The sequence below is a fragment of the Rhinolophus sinicus genome, chromosome 14, assembly GCF_057876585.1.
Source record: "Rhinolophus sinicus isolate RSI-liver-muscle chromosome 14, RSI-T2T, whole genome shotgun sequence".
Classification (NCBI taxonomy): Eukaryota; Metazoa; Chordata; class Mammalia; order Chiroptera; family Rhinolophidae; genus Rhinolophus; species Rhinolophus sinicus.
This window is the reverse complement of record NC_142514.1, coordinates 185,997,745-186,019,234: the sequence shown is the minus strand read 5'-3', so window position 1 is coordinate 186,019,234 and position 21,490 is coordinate 185,997,745. Positions and strand designations below refer to the sequence as shown.

General features: G+C 54.1%; 1 protein-coding gene across 3 annotated transcripts in view; it reads right to left on the bottom strand.

Moving 5' to 3' along the window:
- CTTN (cortactin) overlaps nt 1-16,697 on the bottom strand; it is a 29,879-nt gene extending 13,182 nt beyond the window's left edge. The window contains exons 1-11 of one of the 3 annotated variants that reach the window (XM_074336876.2): nt 16,452-16,697; nt 13,130-13,226; nt 11,253-11,339; nt 11,054-11,127; nt 9,067-9,196; nt 5,439-5,549; nt 4,503-4,557; nt 3,606-3,716; nt 1,949-2,059; nt 1,307-1,417; nt 389-499 (exon numbers count right to left, since the gene is read on the bottom strand). In XM_074336876.2, coding sequence (XP_074192977.2) covers nt 389-499; nt 1,307-1,417; nt 1,949-2,059; nt 3,606-3,716; nt 4,503-4,557; nt 5,439-5,549; nt 9,067-9,196; nt 11,054-11,127; nt 11,253-11,339 — 901 coding nt within the window. In that variant the 5' untranslated portion in view covers nt 13,130-13,226; nt 16,452-16,697. Of the gene's footprint in view, nt 1-388; nt 500-1,306; nt 1,418-1,948; nt 2,060-3,605; nt 3,717-4,502; nt 4,558-5,438; nt 5,550-9,066; nt 9,197-11,053; nt 11,128-11,252; nt 11,340-13,129; nt 13,227-15,371; nt 15,392-16,451 lie in introns of those variants that run through there. The other 2 variants (XM_088789775.1, XM_074336877.2) reach the window with 2 other exon arrangements.
- Nucleotides 16,698-21,490: the final 4,793 nt, after the last annotated feature.

Below are 21,490 nucleotides of genomic sequence, written 5' to 3'. Positions count from 1 at the left end.
CTGGGTGAACCGAACACATTCTCCTTGTCTCGGAGGCAATAAGGCGGCTTCCTCAGTTACTCACAGAAGTCACGGTCACAGCAAGAGCTCCTGTAGGAGGCTGCTAGGACACCCCACGCCAGAAACTAGTCACGTTACGAGGTTGGGACAACATAACCTGGAAACTACGATCACGTTTTACCACAGATCCCAAAGGTTACAGGGAGAATGGGGGCAGAAGGGCTGCGAGTCAGTATCGCTGCACATAGAGCTGGGCCTAAAATGCCCATGTGCCCCAACAAGGGACAGTGGGTGGCTCGGAGGGCTGAGCCCTGAAGTCTGTGCTGGAAGTGGCTGCACTGCAGGGGTGGGACGCGGGGTGGGGGTGGGGGGCTGATGAGCACTGTGCCTTGCTGGGACTCGTGCTTGGCCAGTCTCTCCTTGTAATCAAACCCCACAGCACTGGAGTCCTGCCTCTCGGACTGAACACCAAATCTGCCTCCGAAACCAGTCTTATAATCTGAAAATCCACAAGTGACAGTGGAGAAAACACCGAGAGAGGAAACACAGTTTGGTTAAAATCGCATGAGCTGGTTTAGAGAAAGCAGAAGCTCTCCCGAGGTCGGTGCTGAAGAGCCAGCTCCCAGGGTCATGGTCCAAAGTGACTTCAAAAGATTCCAGAATAAACTTAACATCTGAACACTTCAGCCCAGATCTGTATTTGAAATGACTCAGTAAAGCCACTCCACGTTCGAGGTCTTTCTAGGGCCCTACCACGCTGCAGACAAGAGAATGCGTCTCTGTGCACGTGAAGAGACATCACACGCGGTCTTACACAGCAGCATCACGAGCCCCACTCCTGACTGTGCTGGGTAAAGGCTGGGGGGACGTCTGGGTCCCACGTGACATCTTCCCCCCAAGGGACCAGGTTCCGTTATGGTGAGCAAGTACTTCCGGGTAGAGAGAAAGGTCTCCTTTCACCAACTGCTGCACTTGATCAACAAGAGTTCACGGGCTGGGGACACTGTCGCCCCTTCAGCTGAACAAGGGCAGGAAACAGCAGTCCCAGAACGCACCGGCGGGACTGGCTTCCTAAGGAGGTGACCACCCCGCCTTTCCACCAGCAGCTCTCCCGCTCGGGAGGGGATGGTGAATCCTACACTGGCTGAAGGGTTTTCTCAAAACTGTGGGAGGCCCAGGACATCCCCAAACATTAGGACAAAACACTGCACAGAAATACAGCGAGAACACAGCATGTCAAGACCAGTGACTGACAACCAGCCAACCTCCGAAAGGGCCCCGAGAACAAGTGTGAACATGGACGTACCTTTCTGGGAGTCATGCAGCTGCAGCTTCTCCTGGTGGTCCCAGCCCAGGGCACACTTGTCTTGTCTGTCTGTCTGCACACCAAACTTGCCTCCGAACCCTTTCACATAGTCTACACGGACGAGACAAGGCCATGACCCAGGGTTAGTGGCAGCGCGGGTAACAGGCAGAAGGCAGGTTGTCAATGCAGCGAATACGGACCACTGGCTACCTGTGTCCTCTCTCTCAGATCTTTGCTAAAACTCTGGATGATGTTAAAAGGACTTCCTACAGGATGTCCGGGAGAAAACCTCACCTCTAATCTGTTTTGTGAGGAAACACAGGTGGGGCCCCACCTCAGAAGCTCCAAGGCATGCGGCTTCAGCCAGCACTAATGGGCCACCACGGCGTCACCATTTACAAACAGACGTGCGACCCACGGCTGTCAGCACAAGCGACACTCCTGGGCTGCTGCATGCCCCCAAACGTGTGAGGATTTGTCTCTTATTTAACAGCTGTGTTTTGGGATTTGCTGTTTGAAACTGAATATTTAATTAGAGAGAGACAGCCTGTCTGGGGTTGCTGGCGAGTTCCGGCTTCCATTTCTGCTCTGGTTACCACCCCGCCCCGTAAAGCTGCCGGCCGGGGAGTAAGAGCGAAGCACCTTTCTGGGACTCGTGCTTCTCCGTTTTGCCTTGATATTCAAAGCCGACGGCGCTTTTGTCCACCTTGTCTTTGTCGACGCCGTACTTGCCCCCGAAGCCTCTGGAGTAATCTGCAAACCAGAAGAGCACGTTTACACGGCAGCGACAAAACCCGTGCGCACGCGCGGTCTCAGCAGGCCCTGGGACGTCTAGCACTCAGCTGAGCAAAACGGAACAGAACTGTCTTAGGCTCACGATACAGTCACTGAGGAACACGGAAACCCGCAGAGGTACGACCTCTGAGGAACACCAGAAACACGAAGAGCAGCAGCCATGGCAGATTAACAGCTGAGCGCCCTTTGCCTGAAGACGGCACCAAATACTGGGTCATTACGGAGTCTGAGGTCAGGAGCCGTCAGTGTGGCTCAAAGGTGACGGTGCCTCTAGAACGAAAGCGAGCAGAAGCGTGCCCGCCCGGGAGCGCCTTCAAAGAAACAGGAGAGACATGGAGCATCTTCCAGAAACAGCAGTGCTGCTCAGCGCTAAGTCATTTAAATAGTTCCCGTGACACTAAAGCACAGACACGTTAATGAAACAGGATGCGAAGATCAAGTCCTTCCCGGAGGGCCTGGGGCTGAGGAGGGGACTGAGGCGCCAGGGCACACTGGCTGGGCTCCGGGCTTCCCAGAGGTCACGGGGACGGGGATGGACAGCGGGACCTGACACGCGGTGCGCGACTGGGCAAAGGAGTACAGGTTCCAGTAAAGCAGGTGAAGCCAGCGAAGACAGAGCAACCAGGGTTTAAAGTAACCCCGCGCAGCAGGCAGAGGGTGCAAACCAAGTGCCAAGAAAGGGCCGTGTGGCCTACGGGCCGGTGTGCCGGCAAGTGACAGCAAGTGACGTCCGCAGCACATCAGGCTGAGCGGTCCCTCGGGCCCACCGGCCTTTCCAGGGGAAATGCCAAGCCAGTGGTGTTTCCAGAGTTGGTTTTGGTTTGTTTTTAAAAGAAACCTGGGTTTTTCCAATATGCAAGCTATTTTTCAATGTTGACAATTATTTTTTTAAAATTTAAATGTGCAGGCGGACGAAACAAACACTGCAAAGGACCAACAAACGTGACCTCTGTAGTGGGTGGCGAATCTTGCAGACATCCTCCACGACACCCCTCCCAGGGCCAAATGGACCAAGGCTCAAAACTGATCGCCCAGAGGACCGCGCCGTGAAGGGAAGCGTCAGCAGGCTCGAGGGACAGTGGCCCATCGACATTTTAAATTCGGTGTCTTTGAACTCAGCAATGCCGTTTCTAGGAACGTGTCATTTGAATATTCGCTTATGTATGTAAGACACAGGTACAAAAACATCCTCTGCACTTGAAACACTAAAGAACTGGAAATAACCTATATTCTACATTCAAAAGAGGAATGATTAAATGGATTACAGAATTGTCACACAATGGAGGACCGAGCCATCATTAGAAATGACAAACCCGCCACACTGACCTGAAAAGAACTCGGGCGTCCAAACATCTTAAGTTCAAAATACTTCAGGTTAAGTGTAAGTGGTAAGTAACCCTATCCGTACCACGGGAGAAATTCCTAGGTGTTTGTGTGTGAATGAGCGACGCGACGGGAAGGGGCACCCATGGGTGAGTGCAGGAGCCGCGTGGACTGGACTGACCTCTCTGCGACTCGTGCTTCTCCGTCTTGCCCTGGTAGTCGAAGCCCACGGCGCTCTTGTCCACCCGGTCAGCCTGCACGCCATACTTGCCGCCGAAGCCACTCGAGTAGTCTGCGGGGACAGGGCGGCAGGCGGTGAGGGAGCCCGATGACAGACACGCCGTGGCTTTGGTGAAACTAAGTCGGCATGCGTCTCACCAAGACACCAAGCACACACGTTAAGACACACGAGAAGCCACCCACTGTCACACAGGAGTGACACAGGACACCAGGCCATCAGGGGGCACCTCTGTCACGACCGCAGGATGAAGCTGCACTCCCACTTGGGAAACTAACATTCGGATGAAGGTCAGTGGGTAAAGAAAGCTACGCAGCGAGACTTTCCAGAAAAGGCCCCACCCCTCCCACACGCCCATGCCGGGCTGACGGGGCCAGAGTGCTCACAGACTGAGCGCTTGTCCCTGGGTCACGCAATGACACACAGAGTCAGGAGTAAAGAAAGAAGCTTACAAAACAAACAAAAATATACCTCAAGTGCTTTGAGGAAGGGATATGCTTGCATTTTCAAAAATGGCTTTCTGAGACCAACGTGACCTAACAAAGGCCAGCCAACATCATGTAAAGACTGGGGGGACATATTGGCCTGCTTTCTAACCCGGGGGGATGTTAGCTTTTAACCAACCAAGTCAGAGCATGAGCTTTGCGGGGGCAATACAGCTCGGAGGAAGGGAAGGCGGCTTCTGCAGCCACGTCGGAGGTACCACGATGACAGCAGAAGCCAGAGCTTCACGAGCTGGTGACGGGGATGCACTGTCACTACACCAGGTGACCCAGACACTTACGGAGGGGCAGAGTCCTCCGTGATACCCCGTCACCATCTGCCTGCTCCGCATCTTACCTTTCTGGGAGGCGTGCTTCTCGGTTTTCCCCTGGTATTCGAAGCCTACAGCAGACTGCAGGGACAAGATAAGTGAAATGCATTTTTAAACGCCTCCACAACACGGACGCAATTCTTAAAGACACAGACCACATTATCTTTCTCACTTTGGTTTCCCGAGCCAGGTGCAGGGTCTAATGAACACCAAGAACGCTGGCTTTGGAAGCTGCAGGCCACACCCCATCTAACAAAGCCCGGGCTGCCCAGGGGAGGCCGCGTCCCAGCCAGCCTGTGCCAGTTATGCTCGTGGGTCTCAGCCACCTCCATCCTCCAGGTCGATCCCCTACGGCCAAAGAGACACTCGCTTTTCAGATGACATTAGTGGACCCAACGCTGTGGGGGTGTCCTCGAGCACAGCTCCAGGGGATGGGCCCTGTCACCCCACTTTACAGACAGGGAAGTGTGAACCACGGCTGGCCAGCAGGTAGCCAGGCCAGAAGGTGGACTGAGGTCAGACTCCAAACCCAGGCTCTTGACTGAGTCAGGCCGAGGCCCAGCCGCCACACAGCATCTAGGCGTAAGCGCAGCACTGGAAATGGCGTGTGCGCCACGCTCTGCCGTATGGGCTCTGAACCTCGCTCCGTCACAGTGACAGCCATGCAGGAGGGTGGACAGAAATGGCCTCCGCTGGCACATTCCTGGGCATATCTAAGCTGTGCCTGGTCCGTCTGATGAGCAGATACCGACACGGCGACTCTGCAGCCAACACGGAGAAGGCCTTCCTACTGTCCTGTCCTCGTGTCTTAGAGCAGTCACCTCGGAGCAGCTCAGAGACAGGGCCACCTTCGTGCCCCCTCCAGAGGCCCAGAGGACACACCGGGCAGCACATCAAGGCTGGCAGTCGGCTCTGAGCTACAGGGAGTGGTCCCCTGCTGGTCCCCAGGGCACATCACTCACCTGGTCAACTCTGTCCAGCTGGACCCCGAACTTGCCCCCGAAGCCGCGGACGGAGTCGACCTGCGAGCAGTGCTTGGAAAGGCTGGCCTGGTACTCATGGCCGACGGCAGACTGCACAGGACAGACAGACAGTCAGGCGCCCGCTGCGGTGCAGGGTCTGCAGGGTGCTCCTTCAACACCCTCAGCACGAAGTCGGCAAGGGGCTGCTGATTCCCGGGACACCGCCCCACCCCGGCCTGTGCAGGCAGTCACTGCGCTCCCGCGGCCTTGGTCCCAGGAGGCCACCCAAGAACCCTGGCCACGTGGGGCTTCTAACACGACTGGGTGTGAAGAAAGGACCAGGAGGCCAATCCCCGCCCAGAAACCACAGAACCAGCAGCCGGCAACACAACACCAAAGGTCCGTTCACAGGATAACAGTTGGCGATCTGGCTACTCGGCCAAAGTGAGACATTTTCATACCACGTGACCCAGGAATCGGGACCAAGAATACTTACTTTGCTAACAAACTGAAATAGACATGTGCTTTCGTTACAATATGTATTCAGAGTCAACACCTACTGAGCATATGCCCCACCCAGGAATGGAGCGGGCCTGTCACCCATGGGCTCATCCAATGTCCCAACTCTGTCATCCCCACTGGCAGACGGAAGCAGGTTCAGCCACCTTCTGCTCAAGGTGTCATGTCTACCGAACAGTAAACCCTGGGCTTCCCACACTCTTCCCGCCAGACGGAGTGAGCCCCCCGGCATGTGGGCCACACCCACACCTCAGCCCTTTGTGAGTCAAGCTTTTGGGAACCCAGCCACATCTGTCATTCACGCAATGTCTACGGCCGCGTCGGTGATTCGACCATCCGGGTCAGTAGTCACGTCAGAGACCCGAGGGCCCACAAGCTGAAAATAGTCCTACCCAAACTCAGGGGCCCTCGGCCCTGCCCAGCCTCACGGGACCCCCGCTGGCTCCCGGGTCAGAGTGGACAGTGGTCACGGACCCCTCCAGGGCAGTGAGGACATGACTGACACGTGACCCAGCGCGGGGCGTGGAGAAGGCACATGCAAACCTTTGGTCTCACTCAGCAAGTCACCACCGCCTGGGAAGTGCCCCCCACCCCCCACCACAGCTGCCTCCTACAGTTAGGGGCCTGCGGGCCCCACCATAAACACGCTTCCGGTCTGTTCATCTCCAACTTCACCGCCTGGGTTTGGGGTCAGAGTAAAGCAGGGTCAACACGCAACTCAGTGTCCATTCTTCCCGTGTCCCAGGGAAAAAGCAGGTTTTACTCTGAACTTCGGAGCTGTGTTACTTTCTTTTCTTCCCGGGTTCCAACGTCTGTAGCCAACTGCCGATGTGTGGGGCCCCACGGCGTCTGAAAACCTCTGTGGCGGACACTGCCCACCATGGCCTCCAGGGTCACATGTGAAAAACATCAACAAAGCAACACCCACAGGCGGTGTGCCAAAGGGCTCCCAGCACGACTAATCCGAAAGAACTTGGAAGAAAATGGTTCCATAACTATGGCCAGAGTGACAGCTTGGCAATTCTTCCAGCTTTTTGATTGACACAGATTACCCCCAAATTGCCTGTGACCTTATACTGACAACACTCCGTCTATAACTAGACAGTCAGCACGGGGCAGGGCGCTGAATGGACTCTGGGTCTCGGATGTGGCTGACACGAGGGAGGGTGCCCACGCCATGCAGCACGGCCACCTCTGGTCCTGGAGGCTGCAAGTGCCCAGACTGCAGTGCAGACAGGACCTGACAGCGGCTCCGCCTCCTGTCCACATGCCCCTCACAAACAGGCGTTCGCCGAGGTGGGTTTGTTCTGGAAGTCTCCATCACACTGTCCTCAAGTCTCAACAGACCTCCGGGTTGTTTTCAATTTCTGGACAGGACAAGTTAGATAACTTAAGCCACTTATGTTTGGGTTTGAATCTTAGCTATTTCTGACAACAGGTTGGTCCAACCGTGCTCACAGAGTTGACAGCTAACCTTCCCTCATGCGCTGAGGCACTGAGGGACTAACCTTTGGGGAGCACGGCCCAACTCGCCCACTGGGAAGGACAGAGCACGTCTCTGAGCCGTCTAGGTACCAATGACGCATCGGCCAGAGACAGCAGCTCTGGGCACCCAAGAGATGTCCATTCAGAGCCGTCACGGTGCCAGGCCGGGGACGATGAGTCTCAGCCCCTAAGAGCCTCCATGGAGAGGACAGCACGATGTGGCAGCACGGATGAGAGAGAGAAGCCGAGGGTGGCAGGAGTGGGCACAGGGAGAGGCAGCCGCAGGCTCGTGGGAGGGCGGAGGGGGAAAAGGGGACCCTTCAGAGAAGCTCGGGACTAGACAGGCCCAAGGCGAGGTGCTACGAGTGACATGGTCCCAGCACCAACAGAGAAGCAGGAAGTCACAGCGCTGTGGCTGCTGTTCTCCAGCTCTTCCTTGATAGATTTTCCCCAACGTGCCATCTTTCCAACCCGGAGTTGGGGGTGCAAACTTCTACTGAATTTCTCTTTAACTCCCCACAATCCCGCGAGCACAAGCTTCACTGGGGTGGGAAAGGCTTCCACTTACTTGGTTCTCTCACTGCCCTAAACACAGGGAGTTTTGTCTGTTTGCACCACTAAAAGCTACCATATTTTTTTTTAGAATGCAAAGATAATTCTGCCCCCCCCCTTTCCCTGTTTCAGTGTTAAGACGTCTCCACGAGTGACAGCCACACTGTGAAAAGTCCCTGTCTCTTTCCTGCAGCTCGCTTTTTATCTGATTCCAGCTCCGGGCTAATTCTGGACACAGTCTGTGGTGCCCACAGGCCCCCACATATCTCCTGTGTGGTGACAGTGTGGGGCAGTGCAGTGTGACGCAGACGTGACAGCTCAGACGCTGAATCCGATCCATGCGCGAGGGGCCAGGTGTGGAATTACAGACCAGAACCCAACACCAGCGGATACTTGCACACAGAAGGCAGGCAGACCTCTGCTGGGTCAGAACCTCCCTGCGCGGCTCAGGGACATTCGCAGAATGCAAAGGTCAGCCTGACTGGGAAGCTAACCCACAACAGTCCACTGTCTTCGCTCCAGGAGAGGGGGCGGGGAGAGGGATTCAGGCCTGTACGTCAAAGGCTGATGCATTCAGCCAGCACTTCCATTGCTGTTGTACTTGGACTTGGTTGGGGGGCAGTGACGTCACGCCGAGTACCGGGCTGCTCTCTGAAGGTCAGTAAATACGTGGAGGCTGCATGTTCACACCCATGACGTGGAACATGGGGCCCACAGACCTGGTTCTGGTCCGTGGATGGGCACGCGCAAGTCGGGCAGTGCTGACACCAACACTGCTGACACCACATGCTTCTGGAGTCCCGTCCTGGTCCCAGCGCTGGCCCCGGGGCTGACCTCCCGCTCTGGGCCTCCCTGCGCATCCGCCGCGCTCCAGCATCTGAGGGTCTTACACAGGCGTCTACACAGCAGGAGTATTTCACGAGCGTGGCCAATCAGCAGAGGACCAGTCTGGGCAAATCTCGCCCTCAACCAATCAGCTCAAAGCTTAACCTGAGGAACAGGCTGGCGTGGCTCCTGTGCTGACCGCGGGCGAGCGCAGGGCACGCGGGAGCCTGCAGCGAAGCGCACTTACTTTGTCCATTCTGTCCCGCTCCACGCCGAACTTCCCTCCGTAGCCGTGCGAGGCTTTCGGCCCTGTCTGCAGCTCCCTCTCCTTGAGGGTCTGGTGTTCCTGGAAAACGTTCTCTCGCAGCTTGTGCACGCTGGAGGCAGGAAAGGAAACGGGCAAAGCTGTCAGACACCTGCGCCGCCCTTCCTTCCGGCTCAGGGAAGGACAGGAGACGGCATCTTGGTACATGTGCAGGTGGCGCCATCTGGGGCCCCCCAAACTCTGCCTTCCCCGCACTTTCTCACGGTCCTGCCAGCTGGCCCACCTGTTCCTGTTCTCAGAGGCAAATGCAAGTCCATTTAGGGGACACAGATCTGAATCCGCACAGTGAGGCCCCCAGGTCACCCTAAGACAGCTGCCTTGACATGTGAACTCCCCGTATTTATTTCACATGGAGAAAAGCGTCTCCATCTTATTATATAACCGAGTTAGGAGAGCTGGCTCTGTCAATGTCACCCCTGAGGCAGAGGGGGAAACAAAGTCAGACGTCCCTTCCCCAGGTATTGCTAGGACACCGGTCGAAACATTTGATCAGCTTCTCCTTACCTGGAGTACTCCAGCTTTTTATATACTCAAAGGCTTTCAGGATCTACAACCTAAAGGCCATGATTTGCTTTAAACACCTGGGATAGTGAAAGCGATCCCAAATGTGGCTAAACGCTGGCAGGCCAGGAAGCCTCTACAGCCGTCACCACCAGGAGACCCCGGGGAGCCCAGGGGACACCTTCAGTATCTGCATAACAATCCCAGAAGTGCTGCCAGGAAGCAAGACCAACTGGGAGACCGCCCAACCCCCACAAGCAGGGGACACCACTCCCCAAATCCTGGAGGGCCCACAGGTCCCAGGAACGGTCCCATTCCCCTTGTGGGCTCTGAATTCCAGCCAACCCAGAAGCTGCCTGCTTACACCAGAGTTCTTTTGTTCTCCAATCTGCCCTCTCCTGCATGTGTCCAGGCCATGGGGACAGAAATGACAAAGGGAACGGGTGATTGAACCAGTTTGGGAGTTAGCCCAACGCCACAGCCAATAACCCAGGCAGCGCTAGACCCCCGGCGGCCCCCAGGCCCAGCTCCTCTCTGCAGACCCAGGGCCCTTTACGGCCTCCAGTGGCTTCTGTGCTGGGTGGGGGCGCAGGGGGTGGGGGGCTCAAACACTTGTGTCTGAAATGGCCACACTGCAGACTCCCCTTCTCTGGATGACTTCCTGTAACGCTCTCAGACGAGAACAGCCTCTTCCTCCCGGGGCCGAGGAAGGTCCCCTGGTCAGTGACGGCGCCCTCACGATTGGGAAACGGGAGGGGACGCCCGAATCCAGGTGGCCGAAAAAAAGTCTGAGCACATTTTCTAAGTCCCTCTTATCTACACTTCCTGACAAGAGGACAAACTACCCCAGAAATGGCAGTTTACGACACTGCCAAGGCAGGGACAATGCCACACTTCTCAGTTCTCCTATTCAGGGCCTTTTGTGAGGACACAATGCTGGGAATTCAGCTCACAGTACCCAATGGACAATGATAACATCACAAAACTGTAATAAAATAATAAAAATTAAGGAGGGGTGTTTAAAGTCGAAGGTAGTCAAACACATCTCCTATGTCAGAAACGGCCCCATGTAGGAAGAGTTTAGGTGAGTACGTCCTTGATAAAAACCACAACATTGAAAAGCAGACGCTCTAGAATTCTAAGCACACATACACATGTATGTGCGCGCACACACACACACACACGTCTCATGCTCATCGGTAAGACTGTTAGGATACAGACACGTATGCACACACACAAGCATACACATCGTGTCCTGTCTCCACCTACTGCACAACTATCAGGTCATCAGATAAAACAAAGGCAATTCCAACATGCCAGGCCATCCCATGGACCAGCCAGACATATAAATGTATTTCTTCATCTTTCAGAACACCCTTTTCACACCGATACTGAGAAAGCCTCTTACTTGATGTGTTCCTGGTGTCCAGAGCCTTGCACGGTTTTGGCCCCCCATCTTTGTTCCTTTTCACTTACATCATTCTGAAAGGAAAAGTCAGTGATGAGTCAATTCCACAGCCCGCCTGTAACACAAACAGTGACCCCCAACAAAACGCCCGGAAAGTCACTGTCAGGAGAACCAGCACCGAGGAGGCTGGTGCTCGTACCACAAAGTCAGGGTCGGTCTCCCAGTCATCAGCGCCCCCGTCGTCCTGCGTGATGGTCACGGCGTGGCCTGCCGACGCTTTCCACATCTGAAAGAGCAGCCAGAGGGTTACGGAGACCTGGGGAGCCGTCCTCAGACGCCAGCAGATGTGTCCTTTGGCCCAAAGTACCCACACTCTAAGACAACACAGGGAGAGCTGGGGAGCTTACGATCAAACGGTCATCAAAATGCCGGTGCTTGAATGACATGGCAGGAACAAAAGAAACGTCCTGTTCAAGTTTTAACACTGTTGGCACCAGAAACACACCAGAAATACTCTGGCTTCAGCTCAAGAAAATGTTCTGGAAAATAGCTGATGTGTGCACTTACTTCATTTATTAGAAATACATCCCTAGTCCACTAAGTCTTATGACAAAAGTGTGGTCCATGAGAAAAGCACCCATTTTGGGTTGTCCAACACACGAATGCAGTAAATGTCACCAAAGGTAAAACTTCCTGTTACATGTACTTCATCATTTTTTTTTTAAAAGCACCCATTTTGACTTCAAATACTTACTGGAACTGTAACAGTGACTTTTTTAACTCAGACTGACAATTCAGTGGGTATTTCAAGGAATTAATTAAAGGGTTGCTTTACCATCTGTGTAGGGAAACACCCAGTATGTCACATGCCAACTTTTCCTGTGTCAGACAATTCTCCACATGGGCCACCACCTTGCTCCCTCAGCACCTGAACTCTGCAAGGTTTTACCTGGTACAGAGAACAGTGACACAGATTGACACCTGAGCAAGCGCATTCTGCGCGAAACCGCAAGGGTAAAATCCAACCTTTAAGTGTCTCAAGAGAAAACCACGTATGAGAATGGGTTCGGCTTCCACAGAAGTACTAATCCATTTTCACACAGGTCGGGAAGCAACTGAAAGATCCGTTTAATTCAATCAACCAGAAGCTCCAGCCAGGTGTCTGAAGGGAGGACGTCCAAGTCTCACCCGGGACGGCGCCACACTGGTGCTTTTGTGCTTGAATTAAGACAGGACAAAAGCTCCTCACAGCTTGAGACTCTCCCATCTAGATACGCCCCCTCCAGCTCTGTTGGGTCTCAAGTCCAAATTCAAGGTGGTATCGAACGTGAATCAGGGCACAGTGCTCTCAGATTTCCAGATTCGACTCCTACCACAGTCACCTGGGTGGACCGTCTGCGGCTGGGTGGAGCAGGGCCAGCAATGCCCCTTCCGGGCCACCTCGAACCTCATTCCCTCTGTCTAGGTGTCCCAAAGCAAGAACGTCCCAGATGTGATCTGCTACTGACACAATTTTAGAGAGCAAACAGACTTCCAATCTCAACCTGGGAAGCACTGCCAGCCAGTCTCGCCCCAGTGAGCCCAAACGAACGCCACCAACGAAGCAACAGCTGCCTGAAAGTGAACTGACTGCCCACAGCCTCTGCCTCCCCAAGCCACGTCTGCCCCAGACAGGCTCACATCCCCCACGGCAAAGGTGAAAGCAGATGTCTTTGCCTGATACTTTTTCAGATTCATCAGGAAGACAGGAGCAGAGCCCAAGCTTCCCGGATCTTTCTGGATGCCTGCTTCACCAGTGGGCGGGGTGAGCAGACCGGCAGGCCTCGTGGCTCCTCCCGCCTTCCACAGAGCAGGTGGAGGAGGCCAGGCCGCTCCTCTGGGAGGACAGAGGTGCTTCCTGTTCCTCCAGCCGAGTTTTCTGGAACCCCCTCATTTTTCTAAAGCACAGGCAGAAATTTCCTCCCAGAAAATGACTGCCCCTATCTCTGCCAACCCAGTGGGAGAACACCCCCCCCCCCCCCCCCGCCCTCGTATAGGGAGGGGTTCACCCTGACCATCCAAAGGGAGAGAACAAACCTTTCTTTCCGGCTGAAGATGAAACGCTGTTCACAAAAGTCTGTTTAAAACACAGCAATCCAATGAGGGATTTCCAGGCATTTGGGAATGATTCTGTCTGTAAAAAGATTAAGGGCGAACAGCTCAGAAGATGTCTGTTGACAGGTGCTCTGGGCAAATCCTTACGTGTGGAGATCCCTTTAGAATACCTCTGAAACCTTCCCAAACAACCAGGTTTTATAAAGAAATCTGAGAGGAGGATGGGCAATTGGCATTTCACTCACCAAAAAGCTCAACCGCTTTTCAGACACATTGAGAGACTACAGAAAATCAGAAGTTTCAAAGTTTTACAACCGTATGAAGTGTCTTCTTAACGCAAACAGAAATTATTGCCTGAATTGGTGGCACACACATTCCCTGTTTGCTACCATCCCGGTAAATTTCCATTTTTGGTTCATTCTAATTCATGACATTGCTAAAAATAATAAAATTCTAATACTGTGAGTTTTAAAAAACAATAATGTAAGGAAAAGACTCCGTGAAGGGGTCATAATGTATGTGTGTGGGGGAGGGGGGAAGGGGCAGATGCGATTACTGCCCGAGATCAAGACGCAGCTCCCGAAGCCACAAGCTCCCCATGCCACCAACGCACGACCTCTCCCACAGGACGACACCCCAGCCTCGCCTGCAGGCTCTACTGCTGGACAGTGCACAGCAGACGACTCAAATCCCCTTGTTCCTGGGACAGCCGTCACAGGCTGGAGCCCCTTAGGTCGGCAGCAGCTTGTCAGGAATTCGGAACTGGACGGAAGGATCTCTATTGGCCCTTCCTGTGCGCAACTACCCAACAGCTCCCCAACCCACTGTTCGCGCCTTCCATCCATCCCCTCAGGCCGCTCAGTGCTCTCACTTGTGCAGGTTGCTCAGTACAAGTCTGGGTACGGCAGTCATCGCTGTAATCAGCATCTATAAAGCTACCCAAGAGCCACCAGTGATAGGCTCAAATCTAACATCACTTATTATCCTCTCAATATTTTAAATCAAAAAAAAGATAATACCCCTAGCTGCCATTAATAGTGCATTGATAGTAAACCTTCCTTGCAAACGTCACCCGTACAAATCAAGCTGCACAAGTGTGAAGTAATCCTGCACTTCCACATAAACAGAGTGAAAAAGTCCTCCAGCCAGGAATGCATCAAGTGCAGAACTGACTTTCCATTAAGCTCACTATCTGGGGTAGCAGAAAACCAACAGCCAGAGCACGAGGCCATTCCCTACACCAGTCACTCAGAGGAAACGCCTCCCTGTGCCCCGCTCAGTTTACTCAAAGTACCTGCCTGCACCCTGACAACTGAAAGGCAGGACCTCTGACAGGCACTTCCCAGCTCCAGACTGGCCCAGGACACAGGCTGTCGCAATACCAGGCAGGCGGTCCCAGCGCTCAGTGACTCACTCAGCCGTGCACTTTGAGCACCTACCATGTTTCCCTGAAAATACGACCCAGCCAGACAACCAGCTCTAATGGAGCAAAAATTAATATAAGACCCGGTCTAATATTAATTTTTGCTCCAAAAGACGCATTAGAGCTGGTTGTCTGGCTGGGTCGTATTTTCGGGGAAACAGGGTACTGCACACAGCCTGGACCAACGGTCTGACTCACCAATTCCCATCACTTCAAAGTGATTTAAAGATAAGTTCATCGAAATGCTTTAACTAAGTCAGCTGTAGTCGGGGGTAAACTCCAGTTACTGGGGGAGAGCATCAAAACACCACCCTGCACGACCCTGGCTCTTCCTACTGGGGTCTGAAAGTCGCCTTTGGGGCGCTTCCTTGCTCCTTGCTCCCGGAGTGTGTGGCGCAGGTTCCTCCCCAGGACTGCCTCAGGGCCTGGTGACTCACCGCGGTCTAACACAGGAATGGGGGTAGGGGCAGGACCCACAGCCCTTCCAGCCCTAGGCCGGCCCGGCTACTACGCTGGATCACGAGGTCTGGATCCAGCTGGATCTAGCCCCCTGACAAAGCCAGAGAGGGGGAGGGAGCAAGTGAACTCAGAGCCCAATGCGTCACCCCGGAGCGAGCGATCATTCCCAGCGGCTCCAGAGCTGTGACCAGAGGAAGATGGAGGTTCCCCGGGAGGCCGACAGGTCCTCAGATCCCAGTGGGAGGAAGCCTGTCCCCTCTTCACCTGAGATGCTCCAGCAGGAGAGCAAGCTCCCATCGGAACATTCAGGCGACAGAAACACAACAGAAAAACCAAAAGCACCTTTCTGGTGACTTCCAACACACCCAGTGGAGGGGCTGTTCCAAATTTAGAGCCGCTCAACGAGCTGCAGCTCCGCGTGTCCATGCATTTCCATTGACCTGATTGCAAAACCTCCCTGTAGGTGTGGCCCCTCCCAGGCGGACGGCGACCCCTCCGTCTCCAGTGCCACTCGATCCGAAACCGACCCTTAGAGGCCCCAGCACCTTCCCCCTCGGCTTTCCACGCCTTTCCCCTAAACCCCGGGGTGCTGGGCCCCGTCCCCCGCCCCGTCCCAGAACCCCCTCCCCGTGGGCCCGTCCCCCACCTCCGCCCGCTCAGACCTCCGGCCTCTTCCCCGGTGGACACTAAGCCTCTCCCCATCTGACCCCGCTCCTCCCCGCTTCCTCCAGCAGACCCGCCCCTGCCTGCGGGCGCCGGCCCCCTCCCTCCGACCCCGCTCCTTCCCTCGGAACCCCGCTCCTTCCCTCCGACCCCGGCCCCCTCCCCGCGCCCCCGGCCCCCTCCCCGCGCCCCCGTCCCCCTCCCCGCGCCCCCGTCCCCCTCCCCGCGCCCCCGGCCCCCTCCCCGCGCCCCCGGCCCCCTCCCCGCGCCCCCAGCCCCCTCCCTCCGACCCCGGCCCCCTTCCCCGCGCCCCCGGCCCCCTCCCCGCGCCCCCGGCCCCCTCCCCGCGCCCCCGGCCCCCTCCCCGCGCCCCCGGCCCCCTCCCCGCGCCCCCGGCCCCCTCCCCGCGCCCCCGGCCCCCTCCCCGCGCCCCGAGACCCATCCCCGCGCCCCCAGCCCCCTCCCTCCGACCCCGGCCCCCTCCCCGCGCCCCCAGTTCCCACAGTCCCGCCCCCTCCCTCCGACCCCAGCCCCCTTCCCCGCGCCCCCGGCCCCCTTCCCCGCCCCCTCCCTCCGACCCCAGCCCGCCCCCGGTCGGGGAAGCCTCGCCCGCGCTCCCCCCACGCCCGAAACCGCGAGCGGAAGAGCGGCGAGACCGCGGCGGCCGCCGCTTCCTTCCCGTTTCGGGGCCTGGCGGCGCCCCGGGACCACAAGAGAAGAACCGGCCCTCCCCGCCCGGCGGAAGCCGCACTCGCTTACCGCCGCCTGGGGTCGGTCCGGCCCGGCTCGGCCCTGGCTTCGCTACACCCGCCGCTCCCAAGCTCCAGCTCCACTTCCGGTTCCGCGGGCGGGGGCGGGGCCGCGGCCGCATCCGGGTCCCGGCGAGGCTCCGCCCCCGCCCGGCACGCCCCCCCTGCCTTCGGGTCCGCAGCTGCGGGATCCCTGGTGACTGCGCGGCAGCCGCCGCAGCTGTCGGGCCCAGGCTTCCTGGCGGCGCGGCTCCCTGCCGCCTCCCTGGGCCACGTGGCACGCCCACCGCCAGCGCAAGCGCGAACCCCGCCTGGTGCGAGCCTGCAAAGCATGCTTTAAAACGAAGTGCTTATTTCTGCAGCGTAAATTTACAGAGCTCCCGTCCTGTGCAGACAATCGAGGTGGTATTCCAGCACTGCCCTGGGTGAGAAAGGGAAAGTGAGCCAAGCGTAGGGTCAATGCAAGTGCCTTGAGCCCTGAGGACTCACTCACAGGTGACTTCATCCTCCATGCGTCTTTCCATCCATCACCCACACATCCATCCATCCATCCACCCTCCAAAACCCACTCTTCCATCCATCCATCCATCCATCCATCCATCCATCCATCCACCATCAGTCACACATCCATCCATCCATCCATCCACCCTCCATTCACCCACTCTTCCATCCATCCATCCATCCATCCACCATCAGTCACACATCCATCCATCCATCCATCCACCCTCCATTGTGACGGGCCAGCCGTCACGAGTCGATGGGTTCCCGAATGGGGGAGTGGGAATGAATAAAAGACACTCTCACATATGATGGCGATCGCGGAACTTCAGTGATCCTGAAGACACTAAGTTTATTTTACTGCTCCCATATAAGCAGTTTGAGCACGTGCAAGTGTGTATTAACATAACAAATGTAAATTCTTTAGCTTTCACATAGAGGATACAAAATTCACCGAAACTCACAAGTAATTATCTTATCAATTGCCCTGATAGGCATCAGCCTTCTGTGTCTGGGAACTGGCCGCTCCCACCAAATTCCTCAGCAGCTTACAAGCTCAAGCTCCCCTCAGGTGCAGGCAGAGACAATTGCCTCAGGGGGAGGAAACAGGTAGCATAAACCGAGCCATTCTGCAAAGCTCAGAGTTTCCTGTAACCATGGCTCCCCACACTCCATTCACCCACTCTTCCATCCATCCATCCATCCATCCATCCACCATCAGTCACACATCCATCCATCCATCCATCCACCCTCCATTCACCCACTCTTCCATCCATCCATCCATCAGTCACACATCCATCCATCCATCCACCCTCCATTCATCACCCACCCATGCATCCATTAATCATCCATTCATCCATCCATCCACCCATCCATCCATCCATCAGTCACACATCCATCCATCCATCCACCCTCCATTCACCCACTCTTCCATCCACCCATCCATCCATCAGTCACACATCCATCCATCCATCCACCCTCCATTCACCCACTCTTCCATCCACCCACCCATCCATCCAAAAAGGGCCAGCTATATGTTAGGGATAGAAGGTCAGCAGAACAAAATGGGCCTTTTCCTCACAGCCCTTGCAGCCTAGAAGAGAACTAAGGCATTAATCGCATAGATATATAATTAGAAAACAAGGTAAATGCTATGACGAAGTCTAAGATGTCATGAAATCATACTGAAGAGAAGGTAGGACCTGAACTCCTCCTGGAGATCAGAGGTTGCTTTGAGCAATTAAATTAACATTTGCGTGAACATCTAAAGACCCAATGGGAATGAACATAGGAAGAAGAGAAGAATTTTCCAGGCAGGAAACGTCTTGCCACAGAGGAACTGAAGGAAGGTCAGTGTAACGGAAGTGTGGCGATGAAGCAGGGCAGTGCAGTGCGATGGGGCCAGGTCATGTAGAGGTTGGCAGGGCGCAGCAAGGACTTTGGCTTTTATTTTTAAAGAAATGGGAAGTCCTTGGAGGAAGTTAAGTAGAGGAGAGAGCTCATCAAGTGTATTGTAATAAGATTCCTCTGGCTGCTGAGCCGGGAATGGATGGGAAGAGGGCCAGGTAGGAGGGGCCTAGTACAACCAATTCAGGCAAACTGTCGGTAGCAGGTGAGATGGAGAGAAGTGAGGAGACACAGGAGACATTTAAAAAGTTAAGTTGTCACACTTGAGAATGGATTGGGGGTGTGGAGTGGGGAAGGAGATGTCAGGTGTCAAAGGATAATTTTTTTAAAAAGATAAAGTCACAATTTTCATACACATATAAAATGAACACGTCAAAGATTTATGAAGTCTGACAATTAAGTTCGCAAATTTGTTGCAATGATGTTGCTAACCTCTTTTTTATATCAGAGAGATTGTTCATTATTAATTTAACTAGACAGTTAACCAAGTTTACTATTGGGAAGTGCTGAAAAGGCTGCATGAAAAAGTTAGACAACCTGAACTTCTTGCCAACAATTCATGGCTCTTGCATCACGACAATGCACCAGCTCACACTGCACTGTCTGTGAGGGAGTTTTTAGCCAGTAAACAAATGACTGTATTGGAACACCCTCCCTACTCACCTGATATGATGACTTCTTTCTTTATGCAAAGATAATGGAAATAGTGAAAGGAATACAGTTTGATGACATTCAGGACATCAAAGGTAATACGACAGCTCTGATGGCCATTCCAGAAAAAGAGTTCCAAAACTGCTTTGAAGGATGGACTAGGTGCTGGCGTCGGTGCATAGCTTCCCAAGGGGAGACCTTCAAAGGTGACTGTAGTGATATTCAGCAATGGGGTATGTTACAGTTTTTCTAGGATGAGTTCACGAACTTCATTATCAGACCTCGTAATAATGAGTGAAGCAATAAGGTGTTAACAACTTCTTCAAAGGAAGTCAAAGGAATGCTGAAATGAATTTGCAAAAACTGATCTACCCATAGGGCACTATTCCATTGTATTTCACTAGACCCAGCTAATTTGCATGTCTGTGGACAAGAATTATTTGCAGTGCTGTCTGTTTTCTACAGGTTGACTGTTACCTCTACTGAGGTATGAGACCCTCTAGGCGAAAACAAAGGCAGGCATCCTATAGAATCAGCTGGTTGTCAGAGGCTCCAGCATTTTCGAAGGAATGTCCAAAAATCAGTTACCATTCTAAAGTCTGAAATTTTTCCTTACACAAGGATGACTCCTAGCATCTGAGTCACTTCTCAGACAAGGAAAGTTAGGGGCAGGGGGAGACGCCGTAAGATAGAGGGGAGAGAGTGAGAATACAGTTTTGGACTCGGTACATTGATGGGCCTGTGGCACATCAAGGTGTGGTCCTCGAAGTGATGCTGGAGAGAAGGCTTTTCAGCTGGGGCGTTAAGAGTAAGTAGGGTTAGGACATAAAAGGTAGGACGGGGCTCCCAGGAAGAGGGAGAAATTCAAGCAAAGGCACAGAGGTGGCAAAGAATGGCGTGTGCACGGGGGCACAAGGCCAGACAGAAAGAACTTAAGTATTTTCACATCCACCATTATTACCGGCAGTGCAGTGGTGTGTGCAGCCAAGCAAAAGGCAAGACTCGCTTTCAGTGACAACTTGCATGGAGCACTTTACTCACTGCATGAAGACAGGAACAGGTGCTGTGCACAAAGGCTCTGGAGGCTGAGCACCTGCCTGAAAACCCCAGCTCCACCGCCTACTAGCTGTGCGACAGTGGAGTCTCACTGCCTTTCCGTGCTTCAGTTTCGCTACCTGTGCAGCTAGCACCTGCATCCTGGAGTTGTAATATGAAGAGCACATGTCGTTTGGTTAGCACAGGGCCTGGCGTGCAGAAATGCCCAGTAAGGGTTGGCCTTTAGCTATAACAGGAAGGGAAAGCCCTGGCAAGCCTGGCAAGGTATCTTCATTTCACTTGAGGCGCTGGAGATCAGAGAGGCTGGATGCCACACAGCAAGTGGGTGAGACCTGTTGTGACCCACACCTGTGGCCTGGGATCAATTATTCAGAACACCCTCTTTCACTTGGGAGATTGTGGCTACCTCAGTTCGGCCCCCGGGGTCCCCCACCTCCAGGTACAACTTGTGGAGGGGGCCTCCTCTGGTCTCCAAGGCGCTGCCCACGACCCAGGCCTCAGCCAATCAGCACACTGCACTCCTCTAGCGCTGATTGGCTCAGGGATGGGCACGTGCTCCAACTTGGTCCAATGGGACATAGTTGAGGCTTCCTGGAGACAGGAGACAGGCCCCATCACACACACCGAGGGAAGAGAGAAAAGGCAAAACAGAATACTTTCCACTTAAAATGAGCCTACAAGATAAATGCCAAAGCAAATTCTAAGAACTAACATTAAACAAGAAAACCAATACAATGAACAATGAGAATGTGAATTATTAAAGTTGAATTTTATGTTGTAGCACAATATGGGTATGATTTAAAAATATTAATGTTTTGACAAGGAACACATACAATAGTCAAAACTAATAAACAAAGACAGGCAGTTATGAAAAATTATTTAAAATCTCACACATGTGCTACAGCTTCGATTGTGTCCCCCACTCAAATTCACAGGTTGAAGCACTAGCCTTCAGTGTGATGGCATTTGGAAGTGGGGCCCTTAGGAGGTAACTATGTTAGATGAGGTCACGAGGGTGGGGCCTCCATGCTGAGATTTGTACCCTTGTAAGAGACACCAGAGAGCTTGCTTCCTGTCTCCATGTGAAGTCACAGCAAGAAAGTGGCCATCTGCAAGCCTGGAAGGGAGCCCCTCACGAGGGAACCCAATCGGTCGGCACCTTCGACTTAGCCTCCAGCATCGTGGGAAATAAATTCCCATTGTTTAAGCCACCCAGCCTGTGGCATTGTGTTACAGCAGCCTCAGCCGACTAATACAATATGGAAAATACGGTTATTGAAACGAAAAACTCGATAGAGTATGTGAACTCTAGATTTACATGGTTAAGGAGAAACTTGGTGATTTGGAAGATATTACCAAGGGATAGCACAGAATAAAAAACAGATTCAAAGCAATAAAAACAATAATAAGACACAGCATGTACATCACATGGAAGAG